This window comes from Zootoca vivipara, chromosome 5, assembly GCF_963506605.1.
Source record: "Zootoca vivipara chromosome 5, rZooViv1.1, whole genome shotgun sequence".
Taxonomy (NCBI): domain Eukaryota; kingdom Metazoa; phylum Chordata; class Lepidosauria; order Squamata; family Lacertidae; genus Zootoca; species Zootoca vivipara.
In genome coordinates, this window is record NC_083280.1 from 78,065,592 (window position 1) to 78,087,612 (window position 22,021).

The 22,021-nt window shown below is 42.3% G+C and overlaps 1 protein-coding gene across 1 annotated transcript in view; it reads right to left on the minus strand.

Annotated features, from left to right (window-relative positions):
- Positions 1 to 19,587, minus strand: part of CHAT (choline O-acetyltransferase) — a 38,925-nt gene extending 19,338 nt beyond the window's left edge. The window contains exons 1-9 of the mRNA XM_035138155.2: positions 19,525 to 19,587; positions 17,977 to 18,168; positions 14,946 to 15,064; positions 11,988 to 12,041; positions 10,146 to 10,326; positions 8,939 to 9,116; positions 7,432 to 7,601; positions 3,566 to 3,666; positions 1,988 to 2,116 (exon numbers count right to left, since the gene is read on the minus strand). Of these exons, the coding sequence (XP_034994046.2) occupies positions 1,988 to 2,116; positions 3,566 to 3,666; positions 7,432 to 7,601; positions 8,939 to 9,116; positions 10,146 to 10,326; positions 11,988 to 12,041; positions 14,946 to 15,064; positions 17,977 to 18,168; positions 19,525 to 19,587 (1,187 nt within the window). The remainder of the gene's footprint in view (positions 1 to 1,987; positions 2,117 to 3,565; positions 3,667 to 7,431; positions 7,602 to 8,938; positions 9,117 to 10,145; positions 10,327 to 11,987; positions 12,042 to 14,945; positions 15,065 to 17,976; positions 18,169 to 19,524) is intronic.
- Between the last annotated feature and the right edge of the window lie 2,434 nt (positions 19,588 to 22,021).

Genomic DNA, 22,021 nt, shown 5'->3' on the forward strand with positions numbered 1-22,021 from the left:
AAAGGCTTTGTAGGGGCAGAAGGGAACATGCAAAGAACTAATACTTCAATTCAAATTGTCTACTCAAATGAGTTGTTTGCTGTCACTCTTGCCTATACATTTTCTCCCCACTCTGTATGTCTTGACTTATTCATTTGCTTGCTTAGGCTACACCATGTGTACAAATAGAGGTTGTTCTTTGCATTTTATGCAAAGGCTAAATGCTGTATCCAATTTGCATCCTGTCATGTTTGCAGTCATTTATTATGTGACAGAAACATACCGGTAATAATAAGTATTACATTGCCATGGCAAATGTGGAGGCACAATCTTGTGTGACGCTTAGCCCTCAGAGTTTGCTTTTGTTCTGTTATTCCTCTCCACCCCCTGTTATACTAAAGATGAGATATCATTAAGGTGTTATTAAAACCCGTATCAGTGCAAATTCCCAGGGTTTGCCACAGCACATACCCTGAATATGGTTCCCTTGGAATGAGGCTAACTGGTGTTTTGTGGTATGTCAGATATTTTTGCATATATACAGGTTTTGCCGGTGCTCTTTTTTCTAGAAAAAGAGGTGCTGGAACTCAGCATGAATGCCTCCCTTGTTTCTCTTATAACGGCAATGGCGCCCACCTGAGAAGTGCCGAAACCGAGTTCCAGCAAATTAAAAAAATGTCCTGGATTTACCATATTGGAGAGTCACATCTTAAGTTGCTGCAGCAGATATTTCTTCAGAGCTGCCAGCAAGCCCTACAGCTCTGACCTTTTCCTCGGATCACCTCAGTCAGAACCTGCACTCCTGCACAAACAGCTTGTTGACATCAATGACATCAACCCACAAGCAAGGGGGAAGGCGGAAGAAAGACATGCCCCTTTCCCAAAGAAGGCTCCACCCATAGGAGCCAACTCTTAGAGGCTGAGGTTCTTTAGGTAAATGGATTCCTGACAATTAGGTCCAGTCACGGACGACTCTGGGGTTGCGGCGCTCATCTCGCTTTACTGCCGAGGGAGCCGGCATACAGCTTCCGGGTCATGTGGCCAGCATGATTAAGCCACTTCTGGAGAACCAGAGCAGCGCATGGAAACGCCGTTTACCTTCCTGCCGGAGTGGTACCTATTTATCTACTTGCACTTTGAGGTGCTTTTGAACTGTTAGGTAGGCAGGAGCTGGGACCGAGTAACGGAAACTCACCCCCGTCATGGGGATTTGAACCTCTGACCTTCCAATTGACAAGCCCTAGGCTCAGTGGTTTAACCCACAGTGCCACCCATGTCCTTTCGACCCCCCAATAAAATATTTGAGGGGGCCAGGCAAAAGTTGATGGGCATTGCCATTCAAATGGTGTGTGTGCGCGCCACATCATGTGATTGATTATGTGGGGCGGGGCTTACCAGTGCCCTCCCAATATCACCTCTGGCTCCACCCATCTCCTTAGTTATACATTGGACAACCATTTAGGCCCATTGGTGCCAATTATCCTAACGAAAGGGATTCTGCCAGGCTGAACAGAACACATACTGGAGATCCACTCTAGCACTCTCTGATGATAAAAAGAGTCATGGAGATTATTCGGACTCCTACCATCTCATTGCAAGGCATTTGTCCTTTAGAAACATGACCATAACTTTTCCCCAAGGGGGCAGACAACAGCTTTAGTGAAAGAAATGGGGATGTTCATTGGGAAAATGGCAGAGAAGAAGAGTTAAAACCATTTTCTTCAGCCACAATCTCTCTCTGTGGCTGATATGGGTCAAAGCAGAAAGAAATAGGCAATTCGTTCAATGAATTGATTACAATCAGCTCCCACTCAGCAGTTAGTCAATCTGAAAGTCAATAAAAGCTTGCAGCCCTAATAACTTAAGTTGAAACCACTATGATCTATAGCTGATCTTTCTCTCAGCTTTTACTGGTTTCTTTCATTGATTATGTTATTAAGGAAAGACCAACACATTAAAATAACCACCCATACACACATAAGTTGAAAATCTAATGAAATGATGGTACCTTTGAAGTTTTTCTGCTGATGACGCCAAGTGTCCCTGAATTTCTGGAGAACATTTCCACCTTAGTCTCCTTGGAGCAGGAAGTTCACTCACTGAATCTGCTCTGACCAATTTCTTTGCACATTCTTTCCTGATTTTTTAAAATGACAGAATGCCAATAAATTTGCTGTTGCATGCTGTAGAACTCAAAAAGGTTTGTTTGTTTGTTTACATTAGACAGATGACTGAAGGTCTTGCTGCAATTAACTGATCTACATGACATTTTCTGCCTGATCTATACTCACTGCTGCTTCTGAATGGTTAATATTAATGCATTAGTAAGGTACTGTTAGTTACATTAGGTTGCATCCATTGGGCAAAATGGCCATGAATGGATTGGATACACCCAAGTACCCAGAGGTGATGAATCCATTTGTGGCAGTCAATCCACTGGCACTGCCACTGGACCGATCTTCTAGGCTGGTAGGCTATTTTACCAACAAGACACACTAGAAAGCTCTCCTCTCCCGTTACTTAAAGTCATTGATGTGCTGACATCAAAGCTGAAATTTCCAGGTTTATAATTTCACCACATTACCTAATTCTTTAGAGTTGTCATGCCATGGAAGCGATTGGCATCTCTAGGTGTCTCAAAAGGCGGGCAATAGGACATCCCTTTGCAAGAGTCAAAAGTTTAAAAAAGGGTTTCACGGTGCTTAGATTTCTGCATCTTTTTATATAAGCAAATTATAACCTACGTCAGCTGTGAAACAGCAGCACTGGTTTCCAGTTAGCTGCTGGGAGCAATTCAAAGTGTTCACATTGGTGTTTAAAGCCCTAAATCACTTGGGTACCAAACATCTGAAAGACCCAACTCCTTCCCCAAAGACCCTCTTGAGTGTTTCAGTCAGCATATGGGGCCCTCTTGGTAGTTCCAGTGCCCTAGGAAGCTTGGGGAGTGTGTCACAAGTGAGGGAATTCTCTGTGGCAGCTCCTAAGTTTTGAAATCATATGCTGAACAGACCTCCTTATCCTGACCGTCAACACCTGAGATATATATTAGGACCCACCCTATTTTTTCTGATTTTAAGTTGTTTTAACTGATTTTATTGTATTTTTGCATTGTTGTAACTTGCTCGGAGATTTTATGACAAAGGGTGGGTAAGAAATCTAATAGTCGTACCTTGAAAGTCGAACAGAATCTGTTCCGGAATTCCGTTTGACTTCTGAAACGTTCATCAACTAAAGCACGGCTTCTGATTGGCTGCAGGAAGCTCCTGCAGCCAATCAGAAGCCCCGTAAGCCCCGTTGGACATTCAGCTTCCAAAAGAATGTTCATAAACCGGAACGCTCACTTCCAGTTTTCAATCGTTCAGGAGCTGGAATGTTTGACTTCCAAGGCGTTTGGGAGCCAAGGTATGACTGTACATAAACCACCAAATAAAATTTAAAATGTGCATCTCATCAAGGTGCCACCGATTTCCAAAATGTCACTGGAAGGACTGCAGAATTCCAACAGCTGAGGAAGATAAGCAATACTCCAGTGGCATTGGAAAAGAGAAGGAAATAATAGCTTACAGGCCCATCACAGGCAACTTACATGTGTCTGAGCAAATGTTCAGTGCACTGTACCAGGACGATCCCGTCGAAAGGAGAATGTTCACACACTGTTCCACAAACTCCATCTCTTCCCACAACAAACTGAGCAGGGGGGGTATATATAGACAGAAACAGCCAGTGAATCTTTCCACCTCTTTTATTGAGTTGTATATTTATTTTATATACAACTCGATATTGAGTTGTATATTTATATTATTGAGTTGTATATTTATATATTTATAGCACACCAGGAGTGCCTGGTGTGCTCTGGTCCATGGGGTCACGAAGAGTCGGACACGACTAAACGACTAAACAACAACAACAGCAACATATTTATTTTAAAACTTCTAGAAAACTTATGAAACTTCAGGTTTTGTCGGGGGAAAAATTCTGAAGCAGTTTAAATCCTTCAGGTACGTTCCCATACCCTCCAACATGCTGCAGCGGGAAAACCAGGATGCCTGGCTTCTGGGGCTGTGCTGCTGCATGAGTCACATGACCCATGCAAAAGCACGGCACAGAAAGACAGATGTTTTTCGGGGCCACAATCTTGCACATTTTTGGGTGCTGCGCTCTTGCCATAGCTGCCTAGTTTCCCCTTTTCTCGTGAGGAAGCCTATTCAGCATAAGGGAAAATCCCTTAAAAAAAGGGATAACTTGGCAGCTATGGCTCTTGCGCAAGAGCATACCCCCCCCCATGGGGATTTCCTGATTCAATTGGGGAATGCATTCCCACATGCAAAAATATGGATAGTCACTGGATCAGGCTGCAAGCATTATTTGCTTGCATTGTTCCATTATTTTAGAAAGCGCATGTTTGATAGATTCAGCTTTAAGTGTGAATTGACCTAGATTTCTCACCATCCCTGTGGCTGCGCATGTGCATCAGTCTTGGCTGCCGGTTTTGGAGGGTCTTTGGGTAATGGGCCTCTCTTCTTCAGGGAGCTTAACTCCTCACTGCAGCAGGTCTAGGGACTTGTCAGTGTACCGCCACCACCAAAAGGGTATACACATTTATGAGGGTGAGGAATAAATGTGATTCTGTTCACATTTTAAAACAAGCCTACCTAATTCACGCTTTCTGAATGAACCAAAAACACAGAAATTCAAAATTCACACTTCTCTGAATTTTGCAATGTATTCCTTCCTCTCCCCCCCCCCCGCCCCAGCCAAGCAATGCTTACAAAACGCACATGCTGATGCAATGCATGCAAAAGAATGCATTTGCTAGAGAAAAGAATACGCAACAATGCATTCTTTAAAGGACATTGCTTTGCAAAAATGTGTGTGGGTGTTAGGCAAAATTGCATACAAAAAGTATATTGGGAGATATGTGGATTTCTCATAAGGACTTTGGGTGGGGAGGAGATTCAGAAACTGACGTGGAAATGTATAGAACAGAACTTGATGACTGGGAAATTGAAAAGGACAGATGTGCCCATCTCTAGGCCCTTTGCAGATGCCTGAGGGTGCTGACTAGGGTGATGACGTTTTCAATTTTTTTTCCTCAAAAATTATTTCCTGTAGCACAAATGGATGAACTTTTGCCTATTAATGACTAAAATGAGGTATATTCCATTGAAATATTTTAAAAGGTTACGCACAAACTGTTTTTATTTTTTTTTGTATGCCGTTTTACCATTTCATAAAATTGTATTAACAATTCTATATATATTTCATATCAAATTTGGACACACCACATTCCACAATGGGGAGTGTTCTTAGCAACATGGGGTATACAAATGACACACCTGCACAAGGTAAAAGCCCCTTTTTGGGACCTCAAAACTCAGCCAGCAGACCCTGCCGGACATGCTGAGAAAAGAACCTACAGGAGAGGTAGCAAAACATCGCCCTCTAGTGGTGTCTATACTGTTACTGCAGCTTAAAAAAGCTTCCTTGTGTGTTTGATGACCCTATATAATGTTGTATATATGTGACTCTAAAGCTTGGGTTCAATTTTATATCTGCGTACAGTGACTTCAAAAATGGTCAAAAAACTGATAAATAAAATTTTTAAAATCATTTTGTGCGTGAGGGTTTTTTTTTATAGCAAATCTCTTTGAAAGTAAGATTTTATCTAATCTTTAATGAAAGCTCATCAAATTATGATACAGGGAAATGAGGTTGCTGACACTTGATGCTGGTCCTGAAGCTGGTTCCTCCCCATTTTTCCATGCAGATGCAAGTTCACCTGCCATGTTGGGCTCCTAGTCTTGCATGCCTTGTATCTGGAGTGGAGTCAAAGGCCACAACCCCACAAAGTCTTTGCTTGCAGGAGGACATTTCCAATGTAATTACTGAACCACTTGCAAGCAGCAAAGGTCCTAACAGATTGCACAGAGGCATCCAAGAAAACTAACCCTATACAGAAAGGTCAGGTTTTTTAAAGCAAATTACAACAGCAGATATGCTCCACCAGATATTAATATAACATAAAATAAGGCAAGATTGGGGAAAACTAGATTCCTCACCCTCCCATGATGGATTCTTTAGCTTAACATTTTCCATTTGACTTAATTGGAAATGAATACAGCTATTTCTGCCTGTTACGCACTGTAGGCCAATTAGACTCACTCTTGTGGGTGTGGAGGAAATTATACGCTGGGAAGCAAATTATATATAGAGGTAGGGGACGTTACGCCACCCCATGTGGAGTTTGACATTGAGAAACACAAATGGGGATGGTGCTTACTTAATGGGAAACCTGAGTGAGGTAGATCTGCTCCTCAGGTCTAGAGGTCAGGGGTTGACTATGTGAGGCTGCGATGAAGAGATCAGGCCAGTGTAATGTGTTGGTTAGACTGGCATGGTTTCGGCTAGGGACTGGTGGTTAGCTAAGCAAACCTCAGGGTCAGGGTACATAAAGTTCCAGGTAATCTTCTATCTATGTAAAAAGGTAAATGACCCCTGGATGGTTAAGTCCAGTCAAAGGCGACTGTGACTAACTAGGCAACATGTGTCTTCAGTCTGGGACAGCAGCTCTGGGAGTATAGGGAAGGTTCTCCTTCTTGATTCAGTTACTAATGACATAGTACATCCAACTGCACAGGCTGGATCGGTCAGTTTTGGTTCTTCTCTCATTCTGCTAAGTTCAGTCTGAGCTTAGTTCTCCCCATTTCCAAATCATTTAGCAATTTTTAAATACTTTCTATCTCACCTTTTCTCCAAAGAGCTCAAGATAGTGTACAGTGCTACCTCGGTTTATGAACACAATTGGTTCCGGAAGTCTGTTCATAAACTGAAGCGTTCATAAACTGAAGTGAACTTTCCCATTGAAAGTAATGGAAAGTGAATTAATCTGTTCCAGATGGGTCCGCGGCGTTCGTAAACTGAAAATTCGTAAACTGAGGTGTTCGTAAACCGAGGTTCCACTGTACATCGTTTTCTCCCTCCCCAATTCATAATCTCATCAATCTTGTAAAGTAAGTGAGGCCCAAGATCACCTATTGTGTTACATAGCTGAGTGGAGATTTGAACTCTGCGCTCCCAGGTCTGAGTCTTACACACTAACTACTATACTAATTGCATTTTAAAAAATGCACGCATTGTCTTGCGCATTTCACGTTTTTGCAAGTGGTTTTGCTGAATACCTGCCTGTCTATAAGCAATTTCCCCTCCTAGGCTGCATTTCTGGTGCATCATTTTTGTGACCATTTTTGTGCACGTTAACTGCCAAAATATGTTTTGTTATATGTAGTTTGGGGGTTGAAAAATTCAGAGAAGTGCAAATTTCAGAGGGTAGCTGCATCCTGGTTCATGTTTGGGAAGTACATATTAGAAGGGCTTGCATTAAAATGCTACAACCCTTCCATATTGACCATCCTTTGACATGAGAACTCACATGCACCAATAGCAACTTCGTACCTGCATAGGCTTATCGTACCAACGGTTGGCACCATTTTTACTGTAGCCTCCTCCATGCAGAAGCTGCAAAGCCATGTTGGTATCTGTGGGTTCCTCCCCACTTGGACTATCAAGGCATACTAAGCAGATGCTTCGTTCGATCATATCAAGAGAGTCTCTGTTTGTAGAATCTGAGGAGAGAAACAATTGGCTTGGTACAATGAATTACTGTTGGCTCTTCCTGCCAATAACATGCCCCTTCTGCAGTGTGCCACTGAGAGTTCCAAAATTGTATTTTGCTCTTTGAAAAATAAGCTTAAACTTTTACAAAGGGTGTGTGTTTGTATGTATGATATGATGAAGTATGAGCTTGGTAATGTAGGAATACCAGTACTTTTTCACAGAGCATATGGTTAAACTATGGAACTTGGATGGCTTTAAAAAAGGAATAGACAAATTTGTGAAGATTAAGGCTATCAGTGGTTTTGAGCCATGATAACTCATCCTCCGTGGTTTTCTCCCCCCCTCCAGTGCCTCGTTTTTCTAATGTTGCCTCATCTGTTTGCTTTTTTAAAAAAGAAGTCATGAAAGTTCACCAGCATTTTACTGTGAATTTATCCTAATACAGTGGTACCTCGACTTCCGAATGCCTCGACTTCTGAAGGTTTCGACTTCCGAACTCCGCTAACCCAGAAATATTTTTGCCGTGCGCGTGTTCTGCGCATACGCAGAAGCGGTGTGCACCTTCTGGGCATGTGCAAAGCACAAAATCATGCTTTGCACATGCGCAAAATGGACACGTCGACTTACAAAGGATTCGACTTCCGAAGAGCGTCGTGGAATGGATCGCCTTCATAAGTCGAGGTACCACACTGTACACAGTTCTCTATGCAATTTTGCTTACCATACACACTTTTGTGCAAAACAATTTCCCCTACTATAATGTATTTTTGGTATGTTCTTTTCAATAATATATGCATTCAAATGCACCCTTTCCCCTAGTGTATGCATTATTATTATTTTGCTTATTATTTGGCTGGAGGACTGCATTGCAAAATTCAGAAAAGTGCAAATGTCAAAGGATGGTTGTGTTTGAGTGGGTGCAGAGTTTTGGAAAGTGCAAATTAGGTAGGTTTGCCTTTAGATGCAATTGATTCAAATTTCTCACCCATCTCTATTCTGTGCTGTGCCATTTTAGGTTACAGGTGTAGACTCACCAGATTAAATGTTATTCAATGCCAAAAATAAAAACTCTGCATGGGGGTGTGGGGACACCTGGCATGCCATGAGAAAGTCTTGGCTAGAATCCTCCTCTCTGACATCTAGTTTTGTATGTGTAAGATGTAATGGAGAAGCATTCTGTTGTGTGGTCCTTTCACCTGCAGTTTAAAGTGGAGAAACAGTTTTGCCACCTTGTTTGCTGTTTATGAGAAGCTGGTCACTGTCCCATCTAGAGACATGATGAGCAGAGAAGATGGGGTGAACAGGGTTTATGACAAGAGAGGCAGTTTGCTTGCCACTTGCTAACCTTCAACAAGGATTGTCCTGGCTTCAGCCCACTCTGTTCTTCCATCAGATGTCAGGAGACCAATTGGAGGCAGCCTCTCTTCTTCATTCTCTGACATTTTGGCTATCTTCCGCAACTGAGTAAATAGGTCCCCCTCACTGAGACGGCGAAAATTAATGACAACATCCAAAACAAAAAACTGGAGAGAGGGGGAGGGAGCAGTTAAAAATGAAGGGCAAAGCAATAGCAGGAACACACAATTTTAGTTGAAACGATCCTGCATGATTCAAAATGACTTTGAGCCAGGGTGTAGCCTTTTCCAGTTAGCTGGGAACGTTGCGTTGCTCCCGGGGAGGGAGGAAGGAGTCAAAAGACACCGAGGTTTCTTCCAGAGAAAGAGTTTATTTCTGCTTCCTAGGCTGCAGAAAGGCACTGTGTGATAGCTCACAAAACAGCACAAAGGAAGACAGTTTGCATGAGGGTTTTATACAATTTTGGGGCTGTCTTCCCCCCTCCTCTTCTTTTGGACCGCCTTCTGGCACGTCCCATGGCAGTACTGGTTGGTTGGCATCAAGGGTACTTAGCAGGATCCACTGACAAAGCTTTATCCCCTTCCTTCTCAACTTCCCCACATCAAAAAAACTATACTTTGTTCATGGGAAGATAGTATGTCAAGGCAAAGACTTGCCTGCATGGGTAAATGTCCTGGAAATTATAATTCCAGAATATAATAAGTGAAGACCATCGTTCTAAAAATCTATCACTTCGTTCATTACTTGCTCTTCTGTCTTGTATCATTTTGGTCATTAGTACCCTATCCCCAGATTTTTCTTTTCAAACTAACGGTGCTGGTGATTATTGTAATCTTTAATAGATAAACTACAGAAGTGAAATGTGATGGAGCTTAGTGGGACTTGCTCCCAAGTACAGGTGGAAAGGCCTGGGGGGGGGGAATGGAAAAATTGGGGAAAACTCCGGTTTCCCCCCATTTTTTTCAGGCCTTCCCATCTCTACTCCCAAGTAAGTATGCTTAGGCTTGCAGCTTTATAGTGGCCAATTGTAGAAACCCACTCACAGAAAGAACTCAAGAGACAGTTCATCTGCGGTACAGTTTTGGTGCTCAGTTAGAAAGCAAACCAGCACCCCCTCCCCTTGCTTAGTCAATTTCATAGCAAAATGAAGCGGGCTCAATTTTTGGAAAAACTGCATCCAATGAATGTCCACGCACCTGATTGTTACAAGCAACAATGATATGTTCCGGTTCGGGCATGATATTGCTTTTCTGGGCCACAAGGGTATCTTTGGTATGTCCTGGAAGACGATAGGAAGAAAAGAGTCCATAGTATTGCTTCATACAGAGAGGATGACCAGACAGCTGTCCACGAGCAAAATCAACAGGCACAGCATGGCTGGAGGGACAGAACGAGAGAGACAAAGCAAAAGAGACAAAAAGAGAGAGAGAGAAAGAAGTAGACAGAAAGGAAGAGAAATCTGTCCTTTGTCTGTTTACAATTAGGTTAGATACACAACACAAATAGAATCATACAACAATAAGATTACGGCAATGGGAAATAGACGGGCTCCCAGAGCAAAGCTGAAATTCATGATTCTTGACATGACTAGGTAAACTTACGATGCAACTGTGTTTGCATTCAGTGGGCGAGTGTTGAAAAAGCAAACGGTAATGTATGCAAAACGTAAGGACAGAAGGACACATTCCATTTCCACCTCCTCTCTGTTAATGCACTCCACCTGAACTTTTAATCACACAGGTGAAAATATGTATGTGCTTTCATACATGAGGGTGGGGCCTCCTGCCCCCACGTATCTTGTGGGGAGAAAGGGAAGGTCTGCCCTGAGTCTTTGCATGGCAAGTGTTTCATAAGGAGAACCTCTACGTCTACATCTCTACAAGTAGAGCAGCCCAGCTGGAAAAAGAAATAACCAACGCAGGACAACTGCTTCTTAAGGAACGACATCTTAGAAAGACCAAGATGCAACGAGATCTCTCAAACAGGTGTTTTGTAAAATATACATGGACAGCCAGTGATCTGGACTGGTGGGGATTGATTAATTGGATGGATCTGAAGCAGCCACATCAGCCACATTTATCATCGCAGAGAAGAAGCTCTCACAGTACATCAACCACAGGATTTATATGAGAAAGCATGCTGCATGCAAGAGGGTTGAGCTGATGCCGTTTTATTGAATTGGCAGCACTGCTGAGGTAACAAGCTTTGAATTGCACAAATGGACGGCCAACATTTATCGGACACGTTCAGGAACCGCAATGGAATGAAAAGCCACTCAAGATGCTATGCTGGGCCCATTTATTTATTATTAAGATTTATACTCCACATACACACATTATCAAGGGAGACTTACAATATTAAAGTTAGGTTGCTAACGTGACAGAAGTTCAGTTCAGTTCGGTAATGTCTACACTCATCAGGGTGCTGTTGGGGCAGACGTCTAGCGTCTTGCTCAATAGAATGAGCAGAGGGCCCCCACAAATGCCTCAAGATTGGCTTACCACATTTGGAAGCAAGTACTGTAATGCACATTACCCTCTTAAGGAGGCCACCCATAAGACCAATAAGTGCAAACTCTAAAATTACATAACTGCACCACTGTCTCTGCACTAGGACTGGTTAGTTTGCATGGCATGGCTTCTTCTCCAATGAACTCTAGGCTATGTAGTCATTGGAGTGCCAGGCAGAGGTTGCTCAGATGCTCAGAAATGCACTGTGCACATGCACACAGTCAATCTTGCCTTTATACTTTTCATATATTCTAGGGCTGAGACCTATCCTCAAAAAGATATTCCAGAGGTGACATGAGACTTCACATTCTGGGACTGAGCTGTCTAGAGCCCAGCCGTCAAATTACTCCTGAGTTAGGACTCTCAGCACACTTCTGAAGTGATGACAAACTAGTTTTTAAAAACAGGTTTGCTCTGGTAGTGTACATGTAACCTTAAACTACTATCTGATGCAATTGGATCCTGCAGCTTTGTGAATATGCTCCCAGTGAAATCATTGATTCTGTTCACAAAAGCCAAGTTGCTTACGTGTCCAGCAGTGCTTTATAATCAAGAACTCCAGAAATAAGATTGGCAGCAAACCTGTAAAAATCAAAGACAGAAGAAGCAAGAATTGCCTGTGACAAAGCTCGGGTGGCATTGTCTAAATAACAATACAAAAATAGAACAGATACAGTTGACCCTTTGCCTGCTGGTAAACACCAGTTACTGGGTGTGTTTCATATTTCCGATGTGGTGCCCTCAGACACCTATTGGCACCCCAAACCCCTGTCCCCCTCATTTTTAAAATGAGTTATTTTGTTTCATTGTGTGTGGGTGTATCTGTATTTCTTCTTCTCCATGCAGGGGTGGGGTAGAGCGCACAAATCTGAGACTCTGTGGCTCATTCCTGCTAGTGTACAGGAATATGCCCATTGGTAAATTCACAACTCTTGGTAAAAAGTTATCTGTATTTCTCTTTGTATTGAGAAACATGTCGTCTTTTGAGTCTCCACTGGCAGTGTGAAATGGAATAGCAGGGACACAAGTCCACCATCTCAATGAGGGCCAAAGCAGAAGTGATGCAGCAGCCTTGCCAATAGGCTTCCTTTATTCTTAAGTATGACTCTGCTTGCTCCTTGCTTTAGATGGGAATGAGGTGATGTGAACAGAAAACCATCTGCCCCCATTGCATTTAGTTTGGTCCTCAGAAGCAGACCTCCAGAGAGCTTTGTCGTTGAAATCCATACCCTGGCCAAATTTTGCCTAAGGCCCAGACAACAGCCCTATCATTTCCTCCTGCTACAAGGTTCCTCCTGTTAGTTGATAGGCTTCCCATCTGCTCACGAGAGTTTACAGTTTACAGGCTCTCTCCACTGCAGAGATGCAAAACACAGTTTTCTAGAAAACAATGGTCAGAATGAAGCTATTCAGTTTCATGAGAGGAAGTATGTGCTCATGCCATAGGGTGTTGTTGCTGTTGTTGTTTATCCAAGTCTTTGTCCAAAACAGAGTAATTCTGATGGACAACTAGGCCAGAGGTGAACAAACAATGACCCTCCAGATATTCTTTGACATTTTAAAATAGCATTTGCACATAGCATTTTGTATTTAGTTTTGTCTTGGAAACAAATAGTAAGGGAGTTCTAACAGTAAGGAGGAACCTGGCTACAGTTCAGCAGCCTTCTCATGCTCCAGCTGGCAAATTTAGCATAATGTGTAGTTAGGCCCTCAAACACCATAGACCAGGGATGGACACAATGGTGCCCTCCATATCTTGTTGGATTCTAATTCCCATCAGCCCCAGTCAATATGGCCAATGATTAGTGATGATGGGCACTGGAATCCAGTGGTATCTTGAGGGGCATCACATTTGGCTATTCTGGAGTGGGCAATGTAGAGCTTGATAGACCAATGGTCTGCGCCCATACAAGGTATGTTCCTGTATTATTTACTACCTTGCAGTATTAAGGCTGTAATCCTATGCATATTTACATGTACTAGTATGAACCTCTGGGACTTTCCTTTGAGTCCATTTGGCCAGTAAGTTGGTGAATTCAAAAGGGAACATCTCTACCCACAACACTTTACTTTTAGTCTTCTTTCACATGTCTCATTCCCTAATGAGATCTTTTTGATTGACCCATTTAGCGGGACATGTTTTCTCTCATCTTTTATTTTTACATATACTGTATATGGATTGCAAAGTACTGATGTTTCCAAAAACTGTGCCTAATCCAGAGATATGGATCTCTCAGGAGGCTGCATGCCATTGTGAGCACTGATGGGCCCAATCAAGCAATGATTGTAGTGTCGTTCTTGCCATGAATCCTTGCCAAGAACCAGTTTGGAAGGGGACAAACTTATGTATTCCATCCCCTTTTCAACAGAAAAAGAAGCCTAGGTCTGCATTGTGAAATTTGACGTCACTGTTTATTGGTTCACTTGATATATTTGTGTAACGCAATATTTCATTTTTGTTCCCAGGTCTTGGGAACATATTCAAAAATGTGTTGCACTAGTCTCTGAATACAAAGTAGGGTGTAGTGACCATTAGGTCACAGTGTACAATGTTACTCCAGCCTTGTGGATATTTTGAAATACTTGTGCCATTGTAGCTAAATCAGTGGCTCATGCAGTTTGTCAAGGACTGGGCTCATAGTGCTCATAAAATGCTGCAGATCATTTGTGGAAAATGGCAGCCTTTCAAACAGATCTGATATTTTCAGCATTGGACTAGGCATTGTTGACACAGGGCTTTAAAATACGAATACCAGTAACTTTCCTGGATATCTTTCATTTTACACTCCTGCTACATCCTCACCCTCTGTTCCACCGAGGCTTTAAACTGAACACAAAAGCACTTCCCTTCGTGACATGGAATCTCAGATCAGGCGACATGCTTTGCTTTGCTTCAGTTCACTGAGTTGTAACTATCGCAAAGCAGAAGCTATTCTCTCATTGGGTTTGATCTCCCTGAAGATACTTTCCCTGCAACAAACTATGCCATAAAGCAGGAACAGAAGCTTAACATACAGTCTGTTTTATAGGAATGTTGTCATTTTGTGTTCACATACAGTAGCAAACACACTGAATATATATTCCTTGAAAAACATGACCCGTGGCCTCTGGTTTCCACATGACAAGACATAGAAGCTTCCTCTTCTAACTAAGCCACGGGCTTTGATCCAGATCAACCCTGTTAGGCAGAAGTACTTCTGCATTGAAACCCATTTTTAAATTTGTAAAAGGTTTTTACAGGAATGTTGTAATACTAAAGAAAAGGTGTATTTAGATCAATGACATCTACAACATTTTGTAAATTCCTTGATATCTTACAAATCAATACCAGTAATGAATGAACATAGTCCATTTTATAAGAGAAGTATTAATACTTCTTCCTGTGCATGCCCAGACCACAAAGGCTGGTTTAAGGGTGGCACTACCTGGCCACAAGAGTAGATGGAAGGATGGTTCTCCCCGGAATGTAATCGACAGATACCTTACCTCAGTTGGTCATTTACATCTTGGAACTGTTGCCGAGCAAAGATAACTGCTGGGCTGGAATTGACTGGAAGGGCCAACCGGTTGTTAAGGTACATGTCATCCAGCCAGTAGTTTAAAACCTACAAGAAGGGGGGAAATGGTTATAGATGATTAGATAGCTGAGCAATACAAGGCATGCCCTCTGTGCTTATCAGTGTGCTTAATTCTGAATCTAGGCATCTGCTGGAATAAAATTCCTTGGAGACTTTTGTTCATTGCTGTAGGAACAGACGCTGTAAGGGGGGGGGAGTCCTTCCCCCACATTCCCTGGAGTCTTAAGGAAGAAGAGCAAAAGCCAAATTCTGTTTTAGAATCTCTTGGGTTTATGATCAGCCACTGGAATTTTACCCTTAACTGTTGCAACCTTTTTAAGGTGGAGAAGAAAAACTGGCCTGCTACTGTGGTAGAGCTTTTGATTTCTATAGTTAACCATGGTTTTGCTTTGATTTCTATCATTAACAATGTTTTTTTTTTTTACTCTCTGCTAAAATGTATTATAACTGTCACAGCTGAAAAGTATCATAATATAAGCTTGGTCTTCCAATCCTTCTTCCTATATATGTTTTTTTAATAGCACACCTTCATTGCTATTTGTGTCTTTTAGTCTGGAATAATGAAATCATTGTTTTTGCTTTGGCATCTCTTTGGGAGTATTTCAGGGAGGGGAATAGGGAGGACATGGAACAAGAACTTTAGGACAACTTTCACCTGCACGGCTCTAATTATACTAAGACATTGAAGTTCTTCTTCTTCCATCTTTAAAAATTGTTTTTACTCAAGGGGCAGATTTCTCTTTGACCTTTTCTCTCTTGAAATTCATGGCTCCTTTGTTCTTCTTTCTCTCAGGCCTCTGCTTCTCTAGTCATTGCTTTGTAGGCCACTGCATATCTTGTTCTCCTTCATTCAACCATCTGGCCTCTGTCCTGTTACCCCACTCATCTTCCGAGCTCTCATCCTCCCTGTTTTTCTTGTTACCACCAGCATCTTTGCCCTTCCTGCCAGCAATATATGACACCTTGCATTTCTTTCATATATATAGTTGTCAGGGGTTGTTGTGGCTACACTTGAGTAACGACCCTCCACATCTGCTTGTCTTTCAGATGTTTTTATTTGTGCATACTATTTACAGTGCAAAGTGTCCATAAATCATGTCTGCCTCAGTCTGAGTCAGAATCTCGCAATGGCTGCTTTCTGTTTCGCGCCCAACATAACAGCCTGGGAACCCCGAAGCGCCTCCCCCTGCTCTGACGGGGAGCCGTTCGTCTCAATTACGGCGTGGAGGGGGGGGGAATGGCCTCCCGGCTGACTGTCTGCCGGTCCCTTCTTCCACCGCGCTCTCTCCCTCCCCTTGGAGCAAGGGCTCTCTGAGGCTGTCAGAGCCTCGGGTCTCCCTTTCTGTTTCCTGGCTCTTGTAATCTGATCCTGTGCTTGACTTACTGCTTGGCGAGGAACTCGACCTGATTTGGGGGGGGCTGTTCCCTATAAGCCTTCCCCCTTACAATAGTTTTACAATTAAAGGTTACAGTCAAATATTAGTTAACATCACAAAGATATAGTATTCCCCAAATCCTTGGTCTTCCCTCCACCCCCTGTGGGCTCTCTTGTTAATCTCTTTCCGTTGCATCTTATATTCTCCTCCATTTTTCTTTTAATAAAACTCTGTTATATCCTTAGTTCTTGTTACATTACAAGGGTTGTTACAATCCTGCTAATGTTTTTAATTGTTTACAGTGTTCTCCAAGATAAATTATAAATTCTCCCCATTCCTTGTTAAAGTTTTTATCTTCTTGATTTTTGATTTTCAAAGTCATTTTTGCCAATTGGGCGTAATCCATCAAGCTGGTCAACCATTCTTCTATGGTAGGAATTTTATCTACCTTCCATCTCTGGGCACCTTGCATTTCTTGGCCCTGTGGGACCCCACCCCACCCATGCTAGTTTCGGTCTCACTGTGTGTCAGCTTTTCTTGGTAGCTGAAATATTTCAAAGCCTACCATGCCACCACAGCACTTGAACCAATCCCTGTTGTTACTGAGCATATTTTTTAAAGATGTGGAGTTGCCGACGAGAAAAGCCCCCCTCTAGTTGGACGGGAGGAGTGCCTGGACGCGTTCGGAGGATTTATGAGCTGTGACGCACTTTGAATTGGAGCAGCGACCTGAAGCTAAGTTCAGCTATAGGGCAAGGAGATCCATTAATTTACCAAGAGTTTATGGTTTGATGTTTGGATCTTCTGCCTGGAAAAGCTGTAAATTTTACAAAGATCGTTAATCTACATGGTTATGAGAGAAAACGAAAGTGATTTGAGTTTTTTAAGATGGCGCTGCTTCGTGTTGACGACGCAACAGGGAGCTCCAGACCAAGAAGATTTATGGGGAGGCTGGACTGATTAACCCACACAGGAGAAAGAACATTTGTGAAACCTTGTTTGATATTTATCTCAGCAGCTGGGAAACAATCGGTTGAAAGAGGAAAACATCTATGTGACTGTAAGGGAAAGATCTGGATTATTATGGACCCGGAGAGACGATTTGAATTTTAGAAAAAAGACGGCAGTAGACGGTTGCGAGGAATCCCCAATTTCTTGAAGCATGGGAACCCCCAAAATTTTTTAGATGATTTGGTATAACATTCGGTTTGATTGATATATATGTGTATAAATTGAAATAATGTGATATAATTGGTTTTAATTGGAAAAATTAATAAAAATATATTTAAAAAAAAATGAACCAATCCCAGAGGGGAGGCGATGCGGGAGAGAGGCTGTAGCAAAGGCACCCCCAAACTGCGGCCCTCCAGATGTTTTGGCCTACGTCCCATGATCCCTAGCTAACAGGACCAGTGGTCAGGGATGATGGGAATTGTAGTCCAAAATATCTGGAGGGCCGAAGTTTGGGGATGCCTGCTGTAGCACAAGCAAGCAACCATTTTTAGACTATTCTACATGTTCTATCTGATGAGGATATCTGGAACAAAGTAGCATTGGGCTTACCCAGTTCTCAACTTTTTCGCGTCTTTCCAGCAGTTTTTTCTGAAGGACCTCTCCTGGGCCTCCGGGAGCTTCAAACCTATCCACCATGACCTTAGTCTTCTTATATTGGTCTTCTGACACCAAGTGTTTCATGCAGTGAAGATACATGTGCAATGTTTGTTGCAGTGGTGGGACTGGAAGTTTGGGCAGCACCTATTTAAAAAAAGATATCCATTGATCAGACACTGGATAGCTCTTTGAAATTTTGTTGCAACTATGAGTTACACGTGTTTGAGATCTGTCAGATTCCATATGGAACAGGATTAAGGTCTTTGTTGTCATTGCACCAAAGGAAGGATTTTGGCCAGGGCATCTTCTTCCATTATGGTGTTGCAGTGAGCGACTCTAGGAGTGAGTGAGAGAAATTCCTCCTCTTGTGCAAATTTCAAAGATGCAGGAATCTGATCCCATGACAAACCTATCTGGTACATGCATATCTTTTGCCTCTGGGGTATAACCCCTATCCTTTCAAATAGTTAAATGCAGAATTTGTAACAATTTGAACTGCAAGAAGCAATGCAACCATTTCTGTCTGTCTCCGAAATCCGCTACAGTACTTCAAGCTGCATGCATTAATGATGTACTGAACAGGGCAGAGATTTTGTTTATTTTTAAAAATGGTATCTTATCAATGTTCTCCAAAATAAATAGAACAGAACAAGAAGTGGTCTAACAGCAAATGAAACGACAAGCCTTACATCTTGCACACTTGCTACAAAGGGGGTACAGGAAGCAAAATCCAGAGTAGACTACTTCAAAATATCTGCTTGTCACAAGGTCTAGTCAGAATTTCTGCCCTAGCCATTCAATTCATCATTATGTATCAGCTACTTTCATACAAGGGTGTCTTCATGAAAAGATAGTTTGGGGGTCATGTACCTTTCACTATAGCATTAATAAAGGGAATGAAGTGAAGCCACATTGCTCAAAAGCATCATTCTGAGTCACCCACTTTGCCAACATTGTATTAGACATCAAGTTTGTCAGTAAGGGCTATGACAAGAGACTGCTAAGAGAGGATGATTTCCATCCTCTAGAAATCACCATTCTGGCTACTACCAGAAGAAAGATTTTTAGATCTTTATGAAATACCCTGGGGCCTTCAAAACTGACAACAGAACCAAAAGGAGATTTTGAAACCAATTGATCTGTTCTTCCCAAGATGTGATCAAACACCAGGTCTCAGAAGACCTCCCTATAAGGGCAGTGTCACTGTAAGTGAATTAGTGAGCTCCAACCTAATATTCATTTAAAATGAAATAGGTTAATTGATTTATTAAGCACAATTAAGAAGAATGGATACTCATTTTTCTGATACATTCCATCCTGGTGTCCCCCACTGCAACGTGGCATGTTATATCTTTCAATGCCACCTTTTGTGTATTTTCCAAGTGTTGAATTGTCATGACAAATGACAAGGTCACACCAACCACTTTCACACACGCACCCAGCAATTGCCCCTTCTTCAACATCCCATTCTGATGTTATTTCCCAGAAACAGTGGCTCACCATCTCATCTTGGCTGCAAGCTTCTTTCTCTTTCTTCTTTGCGGCTTTCTCTAGGATTGGCATCTTTGCGTTGCGTTTGGTCCTTTTGATGGAGAGGCTAAAATCGAAAACACTTGCAGGTGATTGCAGAGTCGTACGCCTCAGGTCTAGAAATAAAAATAATTGGGAGTGTGTGGGGGGGGGGACGGGACAGAAACAACTCATCGATTGAACAGGGATTCAGGAAAGTCTGCTGCATTATGTTCATGTGTAAACTCGCAGCTATTACAGGAATGCACATGGGGAAGAAAATGGGATTTGCAGTTTTTGGAAATAAAATCATTTTTGTAGATGCGATGCACACTAAAACCTCAGAGAATATTGCATATGGCTTTTCTCATTTTCATCCACTACCGTCACCAGTCACCCCCTTATTATAACTGCTCATACAGGCACCCCATTTCTAAGTAGTGAGCTCCTCAGGGGTGCATCATTCCTCAAGTTCTGTTCCTTTTGAGTGTCATCACTAGAGGGTTGTGGTGTGTGTTGTATGATTTTATTTACACATATATACAGTCTGAGCATGAGTGGAGCAACAGGTGAACTTCAACAAACGTCCCAAATTCAAACCATTCTGTGCTATCCTGTTTACATATCAGGAATTGTGGGAGACTTATGACTGCATAGTTATGAATAGGCCGCAAATGGGCACCCTATCTCTCTCTTAGTGCATCATGGGAGATGTGCACTCTTTGGAGAGAGGGGAGCGCAGAAGAAGTCACTAGAGGAAGAGGGAGAAGAAACAGAAAACAGGTCCACAAAATGACAGCAAGACATTGGAGAAGGCAGTTCACTGTCATTCTCTCAATTGTTGGTTCGAGGGCTACCATGTTTGTTACTATAGCAAGGGAATGAACAAAATTAAAGTCAGGATGCTGTCAGAGGCTCCCGACTGGTTGCCCGGGAATTATAAATACCAAAAAAAGAGGCAACACGTCGATCAATTCCAACGGGCGAAATATATCTATTTTTATCTTTATAAACTATAACAACATGCGAGACAGTGATCCAAGGCAATCATACTGTTTCGGTCTGGTCTTCTTCAGTTTTTTAACTTAGTGTTTGTATACAATCTGCAGAACAGGGGCCATACATTTATATGAGCAGGGGTTACATATGTGTATGACCCCTGTTCCGCAGATTGTATACAAACACTAAGTTAAAAAACTGAAGAAGACCAAACCGAAACAGTATGATTACCTTGGATCACTGTCTCACATGTCGTTATAGTTTATAAAGATAAAAATAGATATATTTCGCCCGTTGGAATTGGTCGACGTGTTGCATCTTTTTTTGGTATTTTGACTCAAGTCTGCAACACAGGGGTTGTTTCATTAGCAGGAATTATAAAGACAAGGGAAAGTTTCTTACAGTCCTTTTTTATTTCGATATTACAGAGAGCGGCTATAGAACCCAGCCTCTTGGATAATGGCGTTGTCCCAAGTGAATCTCCACCCACCATCTTTCCCACTTCCTCATTTGTCATTCTCATCACCTCCTCTATGGGTGACGCTAGGTGCCCTCTGTCTTTGAGCTCTTTGCTCTCCAACTTTTAAGGCTTGCCAAGTTCTGAGAGATGGAGGGTCTGGAGTGCTTTCTAATGACAACGTGTCAGCCGGGTGTTGTTCTGGCTCTCCCATGATTTCCCAGCTTTTTCCCTCACCTGCCTCTGAGCTGTGACCTCCCTCAAACCCCTGTTGTAAATCTATGCTGTCTTCCTCTTCCTCTACCCTGGAAGGGTCAGGATGGGGAGGTGGTCTCCATCATTCCTCCTCTGCCCAGTCCCTGACAATTAAGCAAATACAACCTAAAATGAGAGGAATAGGCATTGCTCGTGACCAGTGATGTCACAGGCACCGTCCAATAGGTGCCCGTTATTCCTCGCCACCATTTTGCCTCCAGGTGCCCGTTATTCCTGAGGAACAGCATTCTACAGAATGGTGTAATGGGAGTGCAAGTCAAAAGTGTGTGTTTGTGCTGGACTCAGACTTCCTGATTCCTAGTGATGGAATAATGTGTGATCAGCGTTGTGGCAACTGCTAGTTCCTCATAGGCAGAGAAATGAAAGCCTGCCAAGCTCACTTTGATCAACAATCTGCTCAAGATGTGGAAATGGATATTCCGAGGTGAAAGGTTAATGCATTGATTAACAGTTCCCCTCCACTCTTGGTCTTTGCCAAATATCCATTATCCTTTATGCCAACATAAATTCTCAAAAGGCTCCAAGTGAGCTTGGGTCTTACATTCCATGCTCGGAAAGTAATGAAATATGGTAGTGCAATTCCTTTTAACTAATTTTTTTCCTGACTCAACTGAAGCTTACTGATGCCTTCATTTGCCACCTGACTCAAAATATCATTTTCTTTAAATCACTGGTTTTCATATCATCTGATTGAATCCTGGGCAAGAACTGGATCATTTCTAAGTTCTGCATAGCACCTGGCATATGGCAACAACT